Consider the following 20750-nt stretch of genomic DNA (forward strand, 5'->3'; position numbering starts at 1 on the left):
ACAGCGTTTTAAATCGCTAAAACGGATGTAAAGATAAGAATGGGCCTTATCGCGTCTGAGTGTTTGTACATAGCCGCGTGATAGAGTTCCCATTGCGTACCGTTAAACGTCCACCTGACGAATCCATATACCACCGATAAAATATATATTGTGAACTGTGGCCCAGGTATATTCAGGTAGGCATTCGAATATTTCTTCGGCAAAAATTGAATCAATTCTCTGAAAACAATTTTCCCGTTTATCCATCATAAATAGCCAACAATATTTACAATATTTTCTAGTTGCAATGTTCTGGATTATATTTTAAGATTTTAATCTTCAATTTTTAAATTGACTGGTTGGCCCATACAGATGAGGTCATCATTCATTTTCATATCCTCAGAATGATTTAAGGATCTTTTTAGGGAAGGTGCTCAAGCGATAGACTCAATTAATTCAATGAATTCCTTTTATGACAGGAACATGAAGCTAGCTGTTGTCCTTCTTTTGGTATGTGTAACATATTGTTACGGTGAGTTTATACTGAACATATTTCATCTTAGATTATTAAGAAAATTGCTGACAGTTTTCTCGTCATTACCCCTCCGCGCTGGTTAATAAAAGAATTTCATCTCACTATTGCCATTTGCCATAAAAAAGGTTAATCCGATTTTTCATTCGCATATATCAGGGGATTGTAGGATACCGTTCGAATTCGTCGGAGATTGGTTGATCGAAGACAAAATAAGTAAAGGATTCTCTATACATCCGGGACACTTGGTCATCTACGAAGATAACGGCATGCGGTTTACGAAGGTCACATGTACCGAAAACAAAGGAGATAAATATCTTTTCAAGTAAGAGTTAGGAAAAAACTAATCGTTTTGAAAATGATAGTAGAGGACCTGGATTCGAATCAGTAAAACGTAGATACAGATAATACTTTGAAGGTTAACTAGATTTATTTAGAGTGGGCCTCTTTCGTTTCTAGTGCATATCAGTTTCATCGGGTAAATGATGAGCTACCTGATGAATCATTGATTATCAAGCATACATATATTATATATACATTAATAGTAGCGAAAGCTCGTAGCCTAAATGAATCTAGTTAACCTTCAAAGTACTATCCGTAGTTACGTTTTACAGAAAAAAACGAACGAAACAGATATTCAATATTGGACTCGAACCTTCATAAGCACAAGGTGCTACAGACGGCCGTGCTTGGGTTGTTTTATCCTACACGGGTTCTCGCACACTCAAAACAACGTGAGACGAATCCAAAATTACATTATCAATTATCCTTTACAGGGTGAAGGAAGCTGATTCACCAGTCATTGGCTTTGACGCATACAACTGTTTTGAAATCCAAATGTTCAAAGGTGATCTCACCATTAAGATGACAACCAGTAAGTAAAAAATGATTAACGACATTTTTTTTCATTCAAATAGCAATTCAGAAAATTTGTATTTAGAATCTAAATGTTAAGCGTGTCTCAACCTAATCAGTTAGATTGTGAGGTTTTATTGCAAAAGCGTCTGCCTTTTCGGTGTTGATATCCATCAAGGAATAAGTATTTGCCTTCCTCTGAATGGAGATACCTCTTATCAATAGGTTTTGGTGATTTCAAGTCAATAAATTATGCATCTTCAATGCCGTTGTTTTAGAAACACCTAAACAGGGTTGACCTTGACTTTCAGACACAAATGACGCCGAAAGTGGCATGTACGTCGTACCAAAAGATGATGCGGTTGACTTCAATCTAGTTTGCGATGGTCCACTCAGCGAAGTTCATTTCCTTACTCGAGCTACGTAAGCAATTTTTGAAACTTTCACGTTGTCAGAGATTCTTAAGCCGGGCGTAGGTCGGCCTTGCGACGGCTTGCGACTCACTGCGACGCGACTCACTGCGACCGCCAGCGACGATCGCGTCGCGTCGCAAGGTCGACCTAAGTAATAGGGGTAATAGGCTTTCAGATCAAAGGTCGAACGGTCGAGCTCGTAAAAAATGAAAAACATAAAAATAATTACAATTTCTACTTGAATTACTCGCGAAACTCATAAAAATGAAAAATAAATTCTCACACGCTCGAATTTATTTTTCATTTTATGAGTTTCACTCCTAATTCAAGTAGAAATTGTTATTATTTTTATGTTTTTCATTTTTACTCACCCGCCCGTTCAACCTTTAACCCGAAAGCCTATTACCCCTATTACTCTTAAAATATTCATATATATGAATAACATTTAAATCATTGAACTTCTAAAATCAATTTTAATAAAAAATTTAGTATTAAAATGGAAGCAAATAAGTACTACTGTCCAACATGTAATATCGATATAGATAAATCCCAAAAAGCAAGACACAATAAAACTAGAACACATTTAGAGAATAAATTGAAACTAGAATATAAAGATGATATATTAGAAACTAAATTAGAAGAATTAAAGAATGAAAAAGAAACATATAAATGTGATACATGTAATCAATCATTCAGTGATAAAAGATATTATAAAGAACATTTAAAATCTATAAGTCATATTAGAAATAAGAATAATGATATTTTAGGTGAAGATTATTTTGATAATGATAACGATAAGAAACAGAAGACAATTAAAAGAATAAAAAATAAATTAAACAATAAAAGACCATACATGGAAGATGTAAGAAATTATATTAATTCATTAGATAATAAAAAAGATATAGAAATAACCGAAGCATTTAAAAGTGATATTGGTCCAGCAGCTATCGAGTTTAAATTTCATAAAGGTAAAACATTAGAAGAAAATAAAAAACATTTAGAAAATATGAAAGAAATAATAAAAATAATTACAGATGTTGAATATCCTAAAATTAGTATATCAGTTAAAGTAAAGTTTATAAAATCTGAAGATAAACCAATATATAATATAAATTCTCATTCACAACATATTATATCTAAACAACATATAGATGATAAATTAGATAAATGTTATAATGAAGTAAAAACTAAAATAGAAGAGAAATATTTTGAAGGATCTGGTTTAATATTTGATGAGATAATATTTATAACTTTACATGTTTATAACACAAAATATAATAAGTTAACTAAATCAAAACCAATTGATGAAAATAATTTATCATATTATAAAGAACCTGATATTGAAGCATCAAGTTATATTAAACTACCATTTAAAACTAATGCTGTAATAAATATACAAAATGAAGATGATAAATGTTTACTATGGACTATAATAAGTTGTTTACATCCTGCAACTTATAATATTTGTAGATTAACTCATTATAAACCATTTGAAAATAATTATAAGATAGATAAGTATCCTGTTAGAATTAAAAACATCCCAAAAATAGAAAGAGATAATAATATAAAGATAAATGTATTTGATTTAATCAAATTACCAAATACAAAAGGTAACAACATAAAACATTATACATTAGAACCTTTATATCTATCAAAAGATTATGATTCAAATGATGTTATAGATATACTATATTATGAGAATCATTATATGTGGATTAAACAAATAGATTTATTTTTTAGAACAGAAAGTGATCACCATAATAAAATATATCTATGTAGAAAATGTTTACATAGATTCAGTAATGAAAGTACATTATTAAATCATAAACAATTATGTGATAATCATGATTATTGTAAATTAGTTTTACCAAATGAAAAAGATAAAATATTAGAATTCAAAAAATATGATTACAAAAATAAAGTACCATTTGTAATATATGGAGATTTTGAATCATTAAATAAAGAACTAACATATAAAGATAGAAAAGATATATATTATAAAAGAAAGAAATTAAATTCTAATGAAAGTGATTATTCAGAAGAACCACCAAAAACAAATACTATTAAAAAGATTCATCAATCAGCTGCAGCTTTCGGGTTATATATTAAATCTGATTATCCAGAACTAATTGAAAGTGAATATTATAATTATAGAAATGAAAATGTTATCAATCATTTTTGTGACTTATTAATTGAATATGAAATAAGATTTAGTAAATTATTGAATACAAATATAGAAATTATAATGACAGAAGAAGATAAAGAAGAATTTGAGTTTGCAGATAAATGTTATTATTGTGAAAAGATATTTAATTATAAAGATAAAAAAGTAAGAGACCATGATCATTTGAATGGAAAGTTTAGAGGCGCTGCACATGAGAATTGTAACTTACAAGCTAAGAAAATTAACTTTGTACCAGTTATATTTCATAATCTATCAGGATATGACGCATATTTATTCATCAAACAGCTATGTTATAAAATAGAAGAAATCAATAATGAAATAGAAATATTAAATTCAAATAGATCAAAAGATAAAATACCAACTTATAAATTTAAAATGCTAGCTAAAACATCTGAGAATTATATATCATTCCAATTTGGTTGCCTAAGATTTATAGATTCATATAGATTTTTAAATAGTTCATTAGATAACTTATCAAAATCATTAGTTGATGATGAATTAAAGATATTAAAAGAATATTACCCAAATAATGATGATTTCCAATTAATGAGATATAAAGGAGCGATTCCATATTCTTTCTATAAAAATCATAATGATTTTAATATAACTGAATTATTAAAAGAACAATTCTATGATGAATTAAGATCTGAATATGTAAAAGATGAAGTTTATAATAGAACATTGAATATTTGGAATCATTTCAAAATAGAAAATCATGGGCAATTAGTAGATTTATATTTAAAATCAGATGTATTGTTATTAACCGATATATTCGAAAGGTTTAGAGATGTAAACCTAAAATATTTCAATATTGATCCTTGTCATTGTTATTCATCACCAGGATTAACATGGGATTGTGGATTAAAATTTACAGATATAAAAATGGATTTGTTAACAAATATAGATCAATTACTATTATTTGAAAAATCTATAAGAGGAGGTGTTTCAGGTGTATTGGGCGATAGATATTTCAATGTAAATGATAATCCTGGATATAAATTATTATACATAGATGCAAATAATCTTTATGGTTGGGCAATGATGGAACCACAACCTTATGGGATGTTTGAAATAACTGAAGTTTTACAAATTGATAAATTTGATTGGAAGAAAAGAATCCTAGATATTGCAGATGATTCAGATATTGGTTACTTCTTCGTTGTAGATTTAGAATACCCTGAAAATATTAAATTCAAATCTAGAAATCTAGCATATTGTCCCGAACATAAAACTGTTAAACATGAAGAATTATCAAATTATCAAAAAAGAATTAAACCCGATAATCATATTCATACTGAAAAGTTAATGGTAACTCAAGAAGATAAATATAATTATGTAGTTCATTATAGAATGTTGAAGTTTTATTTGAATCAAGGAATGATATTAAAAAAAGTACATAGATATATTTCATTCAGTCAATCTAAATGGTTAGAAAAATATATAGATTTTAATACTACACAGAGAACTAAATCTAAAACTGATTTTGAGAAGGATTTCTTCAAACTAATGAACAATGCGTTCTATGGTAAGACTTGTGAAAATATTAGAAATAGAAATGATATTGAGTTAGTTAGTAATGGTAAAAGGATAAGGCATTTACAATCATATCCTAAGTTTATAGGTAACAGAATATTTGATGAAAATTTAGCAGCAGTTAAGATGAGAAGAACTTCAATGAAATTTAATAAACCGATTTATGTTGGAGCTGCAGTTTTAGAAATTTCAAAGCTATTGATGTATGAATTCTATTATAATGTATTACAACCTCATTTTGGAGAAAAACATATACAAATATTATATTTTGATACAGATTCTTACATATTAAAGATAAAAACTGATAACATAACTGATGATTTAAAAACATTAAAACATCATTTTGATTTCAGTAACTATCCAAAAAATCATGAATTGTTTAGCAATGATAATAAAAAAGTTCCTGGGAAGTTTAAGGATGAATTAGGTGGTGAAGAAATGATAGAGTTCATTGGTATTAGATCTAAAATGTATAGTTATAAAACTAAAGAACATGAAGCTAAAAAGTTAAAAGGAATAACCAAAAGTGTAGTAGAAAAGAATATTCATTTCAAAGATTACATCAATTGTATATTTAATGAAGAAGTTAGAAAACATAAAATGAAATGTTTAAGATCTGAGTACCACGAAATGTTTATTGAAGAAATAGAGAAGATAAGTTTGAATCCATTTGATGATAAACGATACATATTAGATGATGGTATACACACAGTCGCGTATGGTTGCAATTTAGATGAATATATAAAATTCAAAAGAGAAGAAACAAAAGAAAATGAGATTATGAAAAGGATTCTAACGTGTTAATCAATTTCAATAAAAATTTGTATAATAAATGGAGAGTAAACAAGTACACAGTGAATTCTTAGATAGAATTAAAGATACTTCAAGCGTCAAATCTGTAGATTATAAATTTAAAAAACTAACTGAGTTAACAATTCACAAGAAATATTTAATTACTAACATTGAAACAATTACTAATAAATATGGAGATAAATTAGTAATTCATTTAGAATATGAAGGATTAAAAGGAAATAAATATAAATTCAGAACTTATTTACCGGATAGATTTCATAGATTATCAAGTGAAGATTTAGAAGAATTATATTCTGGTGATTTCTATTTCATATATAAAGGTAAGAATGAAAAAGAGCACCATGAAATAGATTTCGAATAAGAAAATATGTAAAATAAATGGCGGAATTAAAAGAATACAGAATATTTATAGATTCTAGAAGGCTTACAAATTATAAATCACATAATTTAATAGTTCAATTAGATAGAGAATTTAAAAATTGTGTTGATTTGAAATTGATAAATATAAGTCTATGTAATTCTTTTTATAATATATCGGATAAAACTATTGAACATAGATTGTTTATGATTTTTGATAGAAATGCCGATAAATGGTATCATATATTTATAAGACCAGGATTATATAATTTAGAAACATTAGCGCAAGAAATTAATAGAAGAGCTAGGGCAAAAATGGGCGCGGCTGCTGGATTTGTAATTAAATTTTTAAAAAGTGATATCAATAATAAAGTAAGAATAAAGTTAGATAAAGGTGAACAATATAAATTTTTAGTTAAAAAACCTATGGCTAAACTGTTAGGAATTAATCTAGATAAACTTTATTCAAATGTTGACATTACACCAAACTTAATACCTTACACACATTTTTATATTTATTGCAATTTAATCGATCCTACAAAAACATTCGAAGCAACTAAAGATATAACTTGTAATTCTGGTTTATTAAACATTTTACCATTGAAGAATGTTAAAGAATTTGGAACGCAAATAAATTATAATTTAACAGAATGTGATTTCAAACCATGCATTCCTCGTTTTAATAATTTTAGATTAGAAATTAGAAATCATAATGGATACTTAATTGATTTAAATAATTTCCCTGTAATTTATGAATTAGTTATAAGATGTAAAGAGTAATTTTTTCATTATATAAATGAATATAACTGTTGGACCGAGTATATGTTTTGGGTTTGATTTTAAACATGGTAAAGAAATGAGAATTAAACTAAATGATGTAATTACTGATATAAAAAGTAAATCATTTAACAATGCATCAATGATTGATAAAGAAAAGTATAATATAGAAAAAGTAATTGATTTAATTAAATCACCTTTAGAATATTATGAATTAAATGAAGATGGAATTATTGATGATATCAAAAACATATTATCCAAAATATATGATAATCATAAAACTAGTAATGAAATAAATGTTGAAATAATCATAAATAAGTTAACTAAATATTTTGATGATAGTAATTTTTTTGATAAATAAATGAGTGATAATAAGTGGATAATAACTGGATTATATAATGGCGCATTACTATCAGTTGGAACGGTTGGTTATTCAATGGTATTAAAAAAATTATTCAAAATGGGAAGTGTTAATGTTGATAGATTTGATATAAATGATATTTTAAAGTTAACATTAGCAGTTACTTTATCTAATTTAACTATTGATTATTTGGAAAAACAAAAATATATTCCTCCCATGTAAGAAGTGTGTAATTTTTTTGCTAAATAAATGGCTTCTGCAATTATAACTATTATAGGATCGGCAATTGTTAACGCTTTAGCATTTACTGGTGGTGGTTATTTATTTAAACATATTGATAAAAATAGTTCATTAGGAGAACAAAGAAGACATAACTTAGCGTTAGAGAAATACAATAAAGCTGCAGAAGAATATAGAGAAAAGAGACAAAACTATATGGATTACATCAATAAAGAATTATATGATCAGAAGATTTCACACAGAGATTTTCAATCAGTTGATGATGCAATGAGTTTATATAACGCGGTAACAAATAAAGAAAAATTACATCTATACAAACCTAAATTATCAGATTATTATACCCGAAGTAAAGAACAACAGAAATATGAAATAATATGGATTTTAGGTGGAACAGTTATTGTTATATTTATTGCTTATAAATTTACTAATTAGTAATTTTTATTCTAAATAAATGGAAGATAAAGTTGATAGTATTGATATTATTCCTCATGATATAAATAAAACTAAATTAAAAACATATTTAGAAAAACAAATATTAGAATTTGAAAGTGACTTAAAGATAAAAAAGAAAAAATATTTAAAAAGTAAAATTATATATTATCTTATTATTAGTGGTTCGGTTACAATTAGTTCTGTAATAACATTTTTAGCAATATTCAGTCCATTAACACCTTTAGCTATATCAATTGGTGTATTAGGATTAAGTTCAAGTGTTTTAACTGGTATAAGTTCAAAATTAAATATAAAAAGTAATAAAGAAAAAATTAAAACTAATATAAAAGAAATTAATAAATTAAAGAACACACTAGATTATATAATAAGTTTAAATGGTCATATAACAGTTGAAGAACAAGATAAATTATTAAAAGAATTAGTTAATTATTAATTTTTTAATTATATAAATGGGGTTTCCAAAAGCTTTCCAATATAATAAATCAATTAAATATAATATTCCAGCAATAGATTTTAATAAAGATATTACATATAGAAATGAAGTTTTATATTCATTAATTGATTTATATATTTATGTTACTGAAAGTAAAAGTTTTCATGTAAAGATGGAAAATATATTTCATGTGTATACAATTAATTTCAAAAATTTAAATGAGGCAAAACAATGGTTATTAAAATCTAATATGAAGTATTGGCAGAACCAATTAAATTTTGCTGTTTATTGTGCAACAACAGGATGTGGAATAAGTTGGAATGATCATTTAAACAAACCAAGTTTACCATTGATGTTATCACTTTTTAGATTTCATACATATTTTCAAAGAAAATTAATATTAGATGAATTAGAATGTCCTTTACCAGGTTCAAAATATTTTAAAGAATTGAATAATAATATCAATTTTTCTAAGTTTTATAAAATATGTAATGAATTTAATATTAATTCAAATAAAGATTTTAGAGCAAAAATTGGAACAATGGGTGGATTAGGAATATTATATACTAAAGAATTTGGTAAAATAATGACAAATTCAGATATAAGAACACTAAATTGGAATGAATTACCAAAATATTATAATAATATACAACAACAAAACAATAATGGTTGGGTTAATTTCATTTTAGAAAATGGTGAAGGTTTTACTCAAGCTGGTATACAAAGAATAAATCAATCTATTAGAATTTATTTGATATGTATTTTAGGCGCTCAAGTTGAAACAAGATCCCCAATAATTGGAAATGATAACACTTCATTCGATGCGCAGAAACAGTTTAAAGTTTTATTTGAAGATTCAATTCATAATGATAAAAATAGATCGATTCCAGAAAACATTGTAAGATATCAAAATTATTTAGATAAATCTCATGTAAGACTTAATTATTGTATAGGCCCTAATCTATTAATTATTTCTAATGATTTAGTATTAAAGATGGGAAACATAATTGGTTATAATAATCTAATTAAAACTGCAACAATAAATAATTCATTTGGGTTAAATGATATAAATAAAAAGATTATTACTGCTCCAAAATTAATGGAAGGTGAAAAAAATAAAAAACATATTCAATCAACAGAAACTAAAACTAAGAATATTAAATTGGATAATGATTCTAAAATAAAAGATTACAATACTACAGAAAATGGTGCCGTACGGCACCCACACGGTGATAATAGAACCGATATTATTCAACATGATATAATTAAACTAAATGATGATAATAAATCCCATGAAAATACTAAATTAGCTATAACTTGTATAGGAATTGTAATCGGAGGAATATTATATTTTAAATTTTAATTTTTTTATTATGTAAATGGATGTAGAAGGTGGAGAAGATATTCCATTGGATGACATGGGAAATAATAATGAAGGATATATTGATGATGATTATAATGATGCAGAAACTAATATTGATAATGATGATGAATCAGCATATAATTCTAATTTAACTACACCTGAATTTATTGACAAAGCACGTTCAAAGATAAGTATTGAAAATGAAGTACCAGAATTAACAGAAAAAGAATTAAAATATAATAAAATAACTAGCAATTTTAAACTTTTATTTGAAAGATCTGGATATTTAATCAATGATGAAGGTGCCAACCTTTTAGCGCCAGATTTAAAATATTTAAATGGTGAATATTATTATCGTTTGAAAGGAGATTATTATATTAAGATCACTTATAGAAATAGAATATTAGCAAAATTAACTTTGATGAGGGTAGAACTATCTAAAATTAAAAGAATAAGTAATAGTAATGAAATAACTGATGTTACAAAAGAAGAAAGAAATGAAAATCTAGAAACATTTAAATATAATGTTTCTAGATTATTTAAAACAATCGAAAATAATCTAGAAACATATGAAGAGTTTAAAGATCGATTAGATAAATTAGGTAAATCAGAACCAGAAACAAGTTCTGAACAGAATATAACTTCCAAAACTAGTAAACTTAAATCAAATAAAGTTCCAATTGAAAAACTTTTACCGAATGGGTTACTTGATGCAACAGATCAAGAATTAGAAGATTTAGATATATTTTCTGACAAAGCAATTAGAGAAATTATTAGTATAAGACTTGCATCTGATAAAAATGCACATGATAAAAGTATAAGAGATTTTAAAATTAGATTTTTAGAAAAAGAATTAACTGATAAAAATAAAGAAATAGAACAATTAAAGTCTGATTTAGATCATCAAGTAATTGATGAAATAGAATATAGGCAAAAAGAATTACGTTTAGAAAAAGAAATAGATGATTTAGAATATAACATAGAATTACAAAAAGAAGAAATTAAATTATTATTAAAATCATATGATTATAATATTAATAGATTAAAAGATGTTTTTAAAAGATATCTAATAAAACCAAATTCTGAAATATCATTAAAAGACAGAATAAAGTTATTATTTAAATTAGAAGGAATAACAATTCTTTCAATTCTAACAGCTGTAACTATGGTTTTTACAACAATTGGTTTAGCTATTTCAAATTCATTAAAATCTACTCCTACTCCCACTCCCAATAAACCAGATAAACCTCCAGGTAATAATTCTATACAAGATAAAGTTAAGGATGGTTTAAAGAAATTAGCAAAATATTTATGGGAACTATCTAAAAAATCTGCTGCAGCATTGCCAGGAGTTATTGCTTCAATTGTTGGTTTTATATTGAAATCTGCAGGAAACATTATTAACTTTGCTGCTGAACATATTATTTTATTTTTAATTACAGTTGTTAGTGCTATTATTTTTGGTTTAGTAAATATGATATCAAAAAATATCAAGTAAACATGATATCAAAAAATATCAAGTAAACATGATATCAAAAAATATCAAGTAAACCATGATATCAAAAAATATCAAGTAAACATGATAAAAAATAAATAATTAATTTTTTTGTTAAATAAATGAGTGGGAGTTATATCAATCCTTCTAAGAATCATAGAATATCTAATGCTATTAAAGCAGAAAGATCACATCATATAATTACTCATAACCCTTCAAATATTAATCCCGATGAAACTTTATATGTTAGAATTCCTAGATTAACACAAAATACTTTTTATGTTCCAAACAGTATTTATTTATCAGCCGATATAAAAGTAATCGGTAATAATAATAATTATGTCGTTGATAATGTTGGAAGATATTTGATTAAAAAGTTAACAATAAAGATTGGTCCAGAAACAGTTTTCTCATTAGATGATTATAATTTATTTTCACATTATAAAGATTTATGGTTAACTAAAGAAAATAGAAATAATATGATATTTCAAGGAATTCAATCAGAAAACCAAAATAAATTAAGATCAGAAGCTAATAGCGCAATATTAACTAATGATGTAGATAAATTGATAAAAAGTATATATGGAAGCAAATATAAAATTCCATTAGACTTTGAATTGATAAATAATAATGCACCTTTATATAAATACGCAATTCAAGAAGATATTATATTTGAGATAATATTTGCTCCTGTAAATGAAATTGTATTATCTAGTGTTAATAAAGATATGAGTTATAAATTATCGAATATATGTTTAGAATATGATACAGTAACTGATGAAAATATTTCAAGTATAATTCAAACTCAATACAATCAAGGGTTTTCATTATTATATGATTCTATTGATAAATTTAAAACTGTAACTATTAATGCAAATGATGAAATAATTAACGAGAATATTAACTTCCCAAGAAGATCTATTAAAGGTATATTAATATTTTTTACCATTGGAACGTATACTAATGGCGCAATAAATGTTGACAATTATTATAATCCTGAAATAACAAAAGTAGAAATAACTATCGAAGGTATAGCAAATAAAATATTTTGTCAAGGAATGAGAATGATTGATCAATGGCCAGAAATTAGAAAACATTTTATGAATGAAAAAGTGAAATCATCTGAAAATTGTAACATTAATCAAATTGATTATTATACCGGTAATAAATATGCATTATGGTTAGATTTTAGAACAACTGAAGATAACTTATTACATGGTTCTGGAAAAAAACTACAAAATACAAAAGATGGAATACAATTATTCATGACAAAGAAAAAGGGAATCAAAAATTTTAAAATGCATATTTATATTATATCTGACGCGCAATTAAATATTGTAAATTCACAATTAGATAGTGTTATGTATTAAAATTTTAACTTTAATAAAAATATATATAATAAATGGAAGGTGGAATATATGAAATACAATCTCCAAGTGAAATGATATCAGATATATATTATATATTACCTTATGATGAATACAGTAAGCATTTTGGAGATTGCTTTAATCAATTCAAATATAGAATAAGTAAAATAGATAAGAATATTGAAACAAAAAAAGAAAATAATATTGAACCTAAAATAGAAGATAATATTGAATATAAAATAGAAGATAATATTGAAACTAAAATAGAAGATAGTAATAATATTGAAACTAAAATAGAAGATGTAACAGCATCTACATCTTATAATATACCCTCTACATATGATATTGAATCAAAAAAAGATTATAATCAAAAATATTGTGATGTATGTAAGAAATATATATCATATAAAAATTGGGCATCACATAAGAAATCAAAGAAACATATAGAAAAAGAAAAGAATAATAATGATAATAATATATCAGTTAGTAATATAAAAGATAATGTTAACCCAATTGAAACTAATGATACCATAGATAATATAACAGATGATGTAATAAATAATGTTAACCCAATTGAAACTAATGATAATGATATAACAGATAATGAAATAATTGATGATTCTAAAAAACATTGTAACATTTGTAATTTAGATATTTCTAAAAGTAATTTTTCTAAACATAAAAAATCTAAGTGGCACATAGAAAATGAAAAAGAATTAATATGTGATTATTGTAATAAAGAAATTGAACCTGTTGATAAAATTACTCATTATAAATCAAAATTACATCTAATTAATGTTTATAAAGATGTGGGTATGTTACCATTGTTAGATGAACCAAAAAAATATATCAAATATTTTAATCCTGAAACTAAACAATATTATATATTCTTTAAGTTGTTATTTGATAAATTATTAGCTTATGCAGAAGATAATCCTGACCAAATATATAAATTAGCGTATAATGGATACCTAGATTTATTTAATTTAATAAATGATTTTGAATTTGATTTTGATGGTGATAATTCATATGATTACTTTGAAAAATTAAGAATAAAAGCTGGATTAAGTGATGATGAACGTAGAATGAAGGGTGAAATAGAATTAATAAATATGCCAAAGACTTCTGATGAATTTGATATAAACAAAGATGATTTTATAAATGTATTAGAAACAAAATTAGAATAATTATTATAAAACTATTTATATATCTATAAAAATATTTATATATCTATGCACTAGACGTACGAGTAAGAAAGTAAGAATCCAAGAATCCTTGCCAAGAAATATAAATTATAAACATAAATTATAAATATAAATTATAAATATAAATTATAAACATAAATTATAAAAATAAATTATAAACATAAATTATAAACATAGTTTTAATATATGATTTATTCATTATTATATATTTCATTTAATAATTCATATTTCTATGGACTAGACGTACGTAAGAATCCAAGATTCTTGCCAAGAAAGTAAAAAGGTAAGAATCTTACTTTCTTACTCGTACGTCTAGTACATAGATATATAAATTAGTTTCTATAATATTCCAAATTAGGATTTTATTTTATAAATTTATATTCATATGGAAATTGTAATCTCATAAGTAATTTGGAACCTTTCTTATTTTTTAATTTATTCATATATTCATCATGTAATTCAGGAGGTATAATTTGATTTTCTTCCGATGATTGTTGCATAGATTTTCTATCTTTGTTGTAGAATAAAACTAGAAATCTTATATTCTCCCTAAAGTCTTTAACAATTGAATTATATTTTTGATTTAAAACCCATGTTGTTATCCCAAAATGTCTACCAGAGAAAGCTAAATAACATAACTCACTTTCTCTAATTTTAGAATCATGTAAATTTGCGCAATCATCGATAATAAGTAATGTATTAGATCCTTTATAAATATCAATTGCTATTTTTATACAATTATCTAAATTATCTTTCACTGTTTTAGAATTTAATATAATAAACTTTTTATCTTTAAAAACTATATCTCTATTATACGTTTCATTCATTTCATAAGTTGGGCAGAATAATATTATATTATCAAAATGATTTTTATAAATAGTTTCTAATAAATCTAATATGAAGTGTGTTTTACCACAATTCGTAACTCCAGTAACTAACATATATTATGTGGTTCAAATATAAACAAATCTTTATTCATTTATTCTTTTAATTTTACTAGATAAAATCCATTCATTAAATTTATCATCATATCCTTTATATTTCACCAGAGAATATTTCTTACCGCGTAATGTTTTAGTTTTTAATACCTTTTCTATTTTGTATTCTATTTCATCTGGATTTGGTACTAATGATAATTCTTGTTCATAAAAATAACCTAATATTTCTTCATCTTTTAAATCAAACAATTTATAAACAAATGGTTTAGTTAATATTATCTTTTTAATTTCAAATATTTCTTCAGTAAAATTAGGGGTATAACCTTTATAAAATGTTTTTCGATATTTAGAAATTCTAACATGTTGTCCTATTTTAAATTTAGGTTCTCCAAAATCATGTGTAACAAATGCTCCATATAAATTATTCCAAACTATTTCTGAATTTTCTTCTTTTCTAGCTTGTATAGGTTTCATATTTATAGAACTATGTTTAGAATTATTATAACCTTTAACTAAATCATCTAACACATCGATATATTTATATGTTTCATTAGCGGTGAAATATTTCCACATTCTAGTTTTCAATGTTTTATTAAATCTTTCTATAACAGATGCTTTTTTATCTGAATGTGTTGAAAAATATTCTACATCGTTATCAGTTAATAGTTTTTTAAAATGTTTGTTATAAAATTCTTTACCTTCATCAAATTGTATTTTATCTGGGATAGCTTCTTTAAATATTAATTTGAAAGAATTTGTAACTTCTATACCAGTTTTATTTTTAATCGGGATACTCCATGCGTATCTACTGAATATATCTATAACATTTAGTATCCAAAAATATCCTTTGTTATATTCTTCTAAGTTTTTCATATCAATTAAATCAGCTTGCCATTGTTGGTCAATACATGAAACCATTACTTTTCTTGTTAAATATTTTTTATCCATCTTTTTATGAATTTGATATGTGGGTTGATTTTGTAACCATGATTTCAATTCACTATATTTTATATTGCTATTATCAGATTTAATTTTATTCCATAATTCTGAAACGTTAGAATATGATACTTCACTTTCTGGGTTATAATATAAATCTCTTAAATATTGTTCTTTTTTCATCTTATTTTAATCCATTAATAATAATTTAGATTTAGTTTCAATGGCTTTATGATTTGACTTATTTTCTGGTATAATAGGTTTATCATCATCGGAATCATATTTATCATCAGATTTAAATTTTGATTTATATATTACACCGGATAATATAATAACTGTTACTAATCCAATTGTAATATATAATTTATAATTACTTCCAGCATTAGAAGAATCAGATGGATTATTATTTGAATCAATATCAGGTGATTCATTTATATCAGTTAATTTCTTTTTCTTAGCTTTTTTTAATTCTGATGATCTTTTACCTAATTCTCTTGCCAATTTAATTTGTTTCTCAGATCTAGGCTTTTTCTTAACTCCATCACTCATTTATTTTAGTTAATTTTTGTTTTGATTCATTTTCTGTTTCACTGTTTGGTTGTAGTACATCTGTTTCGTTCTTACCTGATTTATATTCCATAGGCTTGATGTTCGAAAATGTTATGACACCAGTAGAAATCAACGTCATAACCGATCCTAATTGAAATGAAGCATAACCGACCCATTTTTGTAATTCAGTCATAACTAAATAGTCATTTTTCAAATCATTATATAATTTATTTTCATCATCAATTGGTATTAACTGGTTACATAATTTTGAATAACATTTGACAATACCATTCGAAATAGAATCATTTATTTTAGATAATCTTGCCTCTTCATAAATCTTAAAATATTTTTTACTTTATCGGGTTTCATAGCATCTAATTCTTGAAAAGTAATAGTCTTAGTTAAAAACTCTTTAGTTTTTCCACCAGCAATCAATAGTTCTAGATGATGCTTACAATATAAATAGTATTCATAATCTATATTGTTATTAACTTGAATAGAATTAGAAACAACTGTATCTTTATTATCACTAATACCTAAATCATCTAATGTTTTTTCAATATCAATACTATTCTTATTAGATTTCTTTGACATTTATATTAGAGAAAAAGAGCAAAAAAAATATTATAAGTATTCTTCAAATGATACTAGATAGTAAAAGTTAAAGAACTCTAGTATTGACTACTGATACTAGCTATTTGAATTTAAAGAATTTCTATTCGGATCTATTCAAAATATAAAGTATTCTCTTTTTGAAAAGAAAATATTAAAAATATAATAGAATTCACTAGCTAGTTGAAGTTACTGTTTTTTTATTATATTTTATTTAAATTCTATTTGATATCTCACTACTATTGTCTATCACTGTGTGGGTGCTGTTTATGGCACCATCTATTAGGAGCAGTAACTATAACTGTCCAGATAAGTCATTTCGGATCCTTGATATCAAATTCCTCAACGTATCGTTCATTATTTGGATTATTATTCCATTGATCAATAAATGTCTTTGCCTTTGTTAACTGTTCTAAATATAACTGTAAATCTAGTTTATTAGATTTGATTTGATTTTCTTTCTTTTCTAAAGGTCTTAAATTTTTCCAACCCCAAATAAGTTTTTTATTGTATTCATCATTCATGTTAAATTTAGATATTGGTAACACGTGATCAATATGGTAATAATCCCCATAATTATCTATATTCATTTTATCATCGAATTGAAATATAATCCATGATTTGAGAAATTCATCTGAACAACCCAATAGATTAGATAGTGTTTCTGAATGTGTTTCTTTGTTGAATAATTGTGTTAATCTAGACCTTAAGCATTGTTTCAATCTAAAATTAAGATCTGTTTGATATCTTTCTCTCATATATTTTGTCATATAATAATTATAATGTTCTATATTATCTTCTCGATATTGTTTGGTATATAGTTTAGTACAAGTTTTACAACAATATTGAAAACCATCTTTGCTAATCTTACGCTTACTAAATTCTGTTAATGATTTATTTAATTCACATTTAGAACACTTTTTGTAATATATGTTTATAACGCCAGTGTTATTTGTAATATTGATAATTTGTGGTTGTTCTGGTTCCATTTATTATACGTATTTTTTTACTAAATTGGTTAATATTTTAGAATCCTCTTCGATTTCTTCAATCAACGTCATCCTTTTTCATTCTTCGCTGCTTTTGATAAATTCTTTCGATTCCTTGATATCTAAATAATACCACTGGGCAAAAACGCTCGGGTGAGAGCGAGTTGGCTTCTGCGCATGTGTTAATCCTAATTATATATTCATTCTATAAATTCTGTAAAATAGAAACGACCGACATAAAATATCAAAACGTGTTCGCACTAGGCAAAACCGCTCTATTAGGAGCGTTTTTGCTTAATGCGCATGCGCTAATTATAATTATATATTTATTATTGAAACGACCGAACATAAAAATTCAAACACATGTGCACTAGGTAAAACCGCTCTTATAGTAGCGTTTTTGCTTAATGCGCATGCGCTAATCATTATTGAAACGACTGAACATAAAAATTCACAAATCAGATTTACACAATACATTATACAAGTTGTTCAGTCATTTCTTCCAATACATCATTTGATTTCTATAAATACAATTTATAATTACAAACATTTTTTCAATTGCTGGTAAATATTTAACTACATCAACAAATGTTAAACTTAATCATTGGAGTCTTAATGTTTTTGAAATTATTATATTTCTTCTTCGATCTTTTGGTGATTCTATTGGTTCGATATCCATTGCTGTTGATTCCTCTGTCAGAAAGAGTATCTTGAGTTTCTTTATCGCTTCTTGATGTGTATGACGTTTTATTAATCTAAAAGATATTAGCGGTAACTCTAACCATCTAAAATATATACTAAATACACTTAAATATATCTAAAGGTTTCGTATTTAATAGCCTTAATAACTACAACAAACAGTACTTACATTTAGATTTATAATTGTAAACTATAAACTCCTAATTTCGTTTCGAAAGATAGAATATCCTGAGCACAATATTACAGCGTATGTCCATTTCTGGGGTGATTTCTAGAATGACACGTCGTTGATTATGCCACGTCATCTAGTTCCGGTTCTAGAATTTTCTCTCTCTGCACATTTGTAATAATGATTCATAATATCTCGGCGTCATAGTAACAGCTGTAACAGCTGTGAATTTATAGATTTATTCCATAGCTCTGTATATTGAATGTATATAGGCTCAAATAGAATCATGTTCTAGTATAAACATCTGATCCTTGATATCAAATTCCTCAACGTATTGTTCATTATTTGGATCATTATTCCATAATTCAATAAATTTCTTTCCCTTTGTTACATGTTCTGAATATAACTGTAAATATTCTAGTTTCAATTTATTCTCTAAATGTGTTCTAGTTTTATTGTGTCTTGCTTTTTGAGACTTATCTATACTTATCTTACATGTTGGGCAGTAGTATTTATTTGCTTCCATTTTAATACTATATTTTTTATTAAAATTGATTTTAGAAGTTCAATGATTTAAATGTTATTCATATATATGAATATTTTAAGAGTAATAGGGGTAATAGGCTTTCGGGTTAAAGGTTGAACGGGCGGGTGAGTAAAAAATGAAAAACATAAAAATAATTACAATTTCTACTTGAATTAGGAGTGAAACTCATAAAAATGAAAAATAAATTCGAGCGTGTGAGAATTTATTTTTCATTTTTATGAGTTTCGCGAGTAATTCAAGTAGAAATTGTTATTATTTTTATGTTTTTCATTTTTTACGAGCTCGACCGTTCGACCTTTGATCTGAAAGCCTATTACCCCTATTACTCACCGCAGCCAGATTTACTCAGGCCGACTGGAGGAAGACATTTCGTGAAGGGATCTTGTACCTTCAAGTTACAGTTCGGGAGTGCTCGGAATACATCGTCAGTAAATGTGGGATCCGAACCTAGAATATGATTGAATCTCATGTGAACATCATCCACCGCTAGTTGGAGCTATCCGCGTTCGTTCGGCGAGAGGCAAGTGAGGATGGGTTTACTCCGGACGGCGTCGATTACCTACCTTGGATTATCATGTACCCTCTTGATAGGCCTTCTACAAATATTACTCCAATTCGTCGTGATCACAACCCGTAGCTCCAGATAGAAATTTCAGCCAACCAGTATTATAATATGAATATATTTTAACCCTCAATCAGTAAAGCCTAAATGGAACAATTTCTCCCTAATGAAAGAGATTCGTTCGAGTAGAATATTGACCCTTCTAAAAATAAAAATAAAATTTGAACGAGAAATCAAAATAGTTCGTATCAGACACAAGCTGAATTCATTATACAGCACTTATCCGGGCTTGTGCGGCTGCGGGTCGCCTTGCTTTCGTCTTTTTATGGGCCGCTGATTAATTGCAGTTCTAACATCAATCCCCGGTACAAGTCAAAAGACGGCCCGT

The 20750-nt window shown here is 25.8% G+C and overlaps 1 protein-coding gene across 1 annotated transcript; it reads left to right on the forward strand.

The window, feature by feature from the left end:
• Positions 1 to 86: 86 nt before the first annotated feature.
• Positions 87 to 20511, forward strand: LOC141908944 (uncharacterized). Its single transcript, XM_074799247.1, has 6 exons — positions 87 to 176; positions 459 to 511; positions 671 to 836; positions 1288 to 1385; positions 1678 to 1789; positions 20196 to 20511. Exons 2-6 carry the CDS (start codon positions 463 to 465, stop codon positions 20230 to 20232), a joined length of 462 nt encoding a protein of 153 aa, XP_074655348.1. The 5' UTR covers positions 87 to 176; positions 459 to 462; the 3' UTR covers positions 20233 to 20511.
• The last annotated feature ends 239 nt before the right edge of the window (positions 20512 to 20750 follow it).

Source organism: Tubulanus polymorphus, chromosome 7 (genome assembly GCF_964204645.1).
Source record: "Tubulanus polymorphus chromosome 7, tnTubPoly1.2, whole genome shotgun sequence".
Classification (NCBI taxonomy): Eukaryota; Metazoa; Nemertea; class Palaeonemertea; order Tubulaniformes; family Tubulanidae; genus Tubulanus; species Tubulanus polymorphus.

Coding starts and splice junctions, on each gene's coding strand:
- LOC141908944 (XM_074799247.1), top strand. CDS start 463: ATGAAGCTAGCTGTTGTCCTTCTTTTGGTATGTGTAACATATTGTTAC. Junction 512..670: donor ATGTGTAACATATTGTTACG/GTGAGTTTATAC, acceptor CGCATATATCAG/GGGATTGTAGGATACCGTTC. Junction 1,386..1,677: donor CACCATTAAGATGACAACCA/GTAAGTAAAAAA, acceptor CTTGACTTTCAG/ACACAAATGACGCCGAAAGT.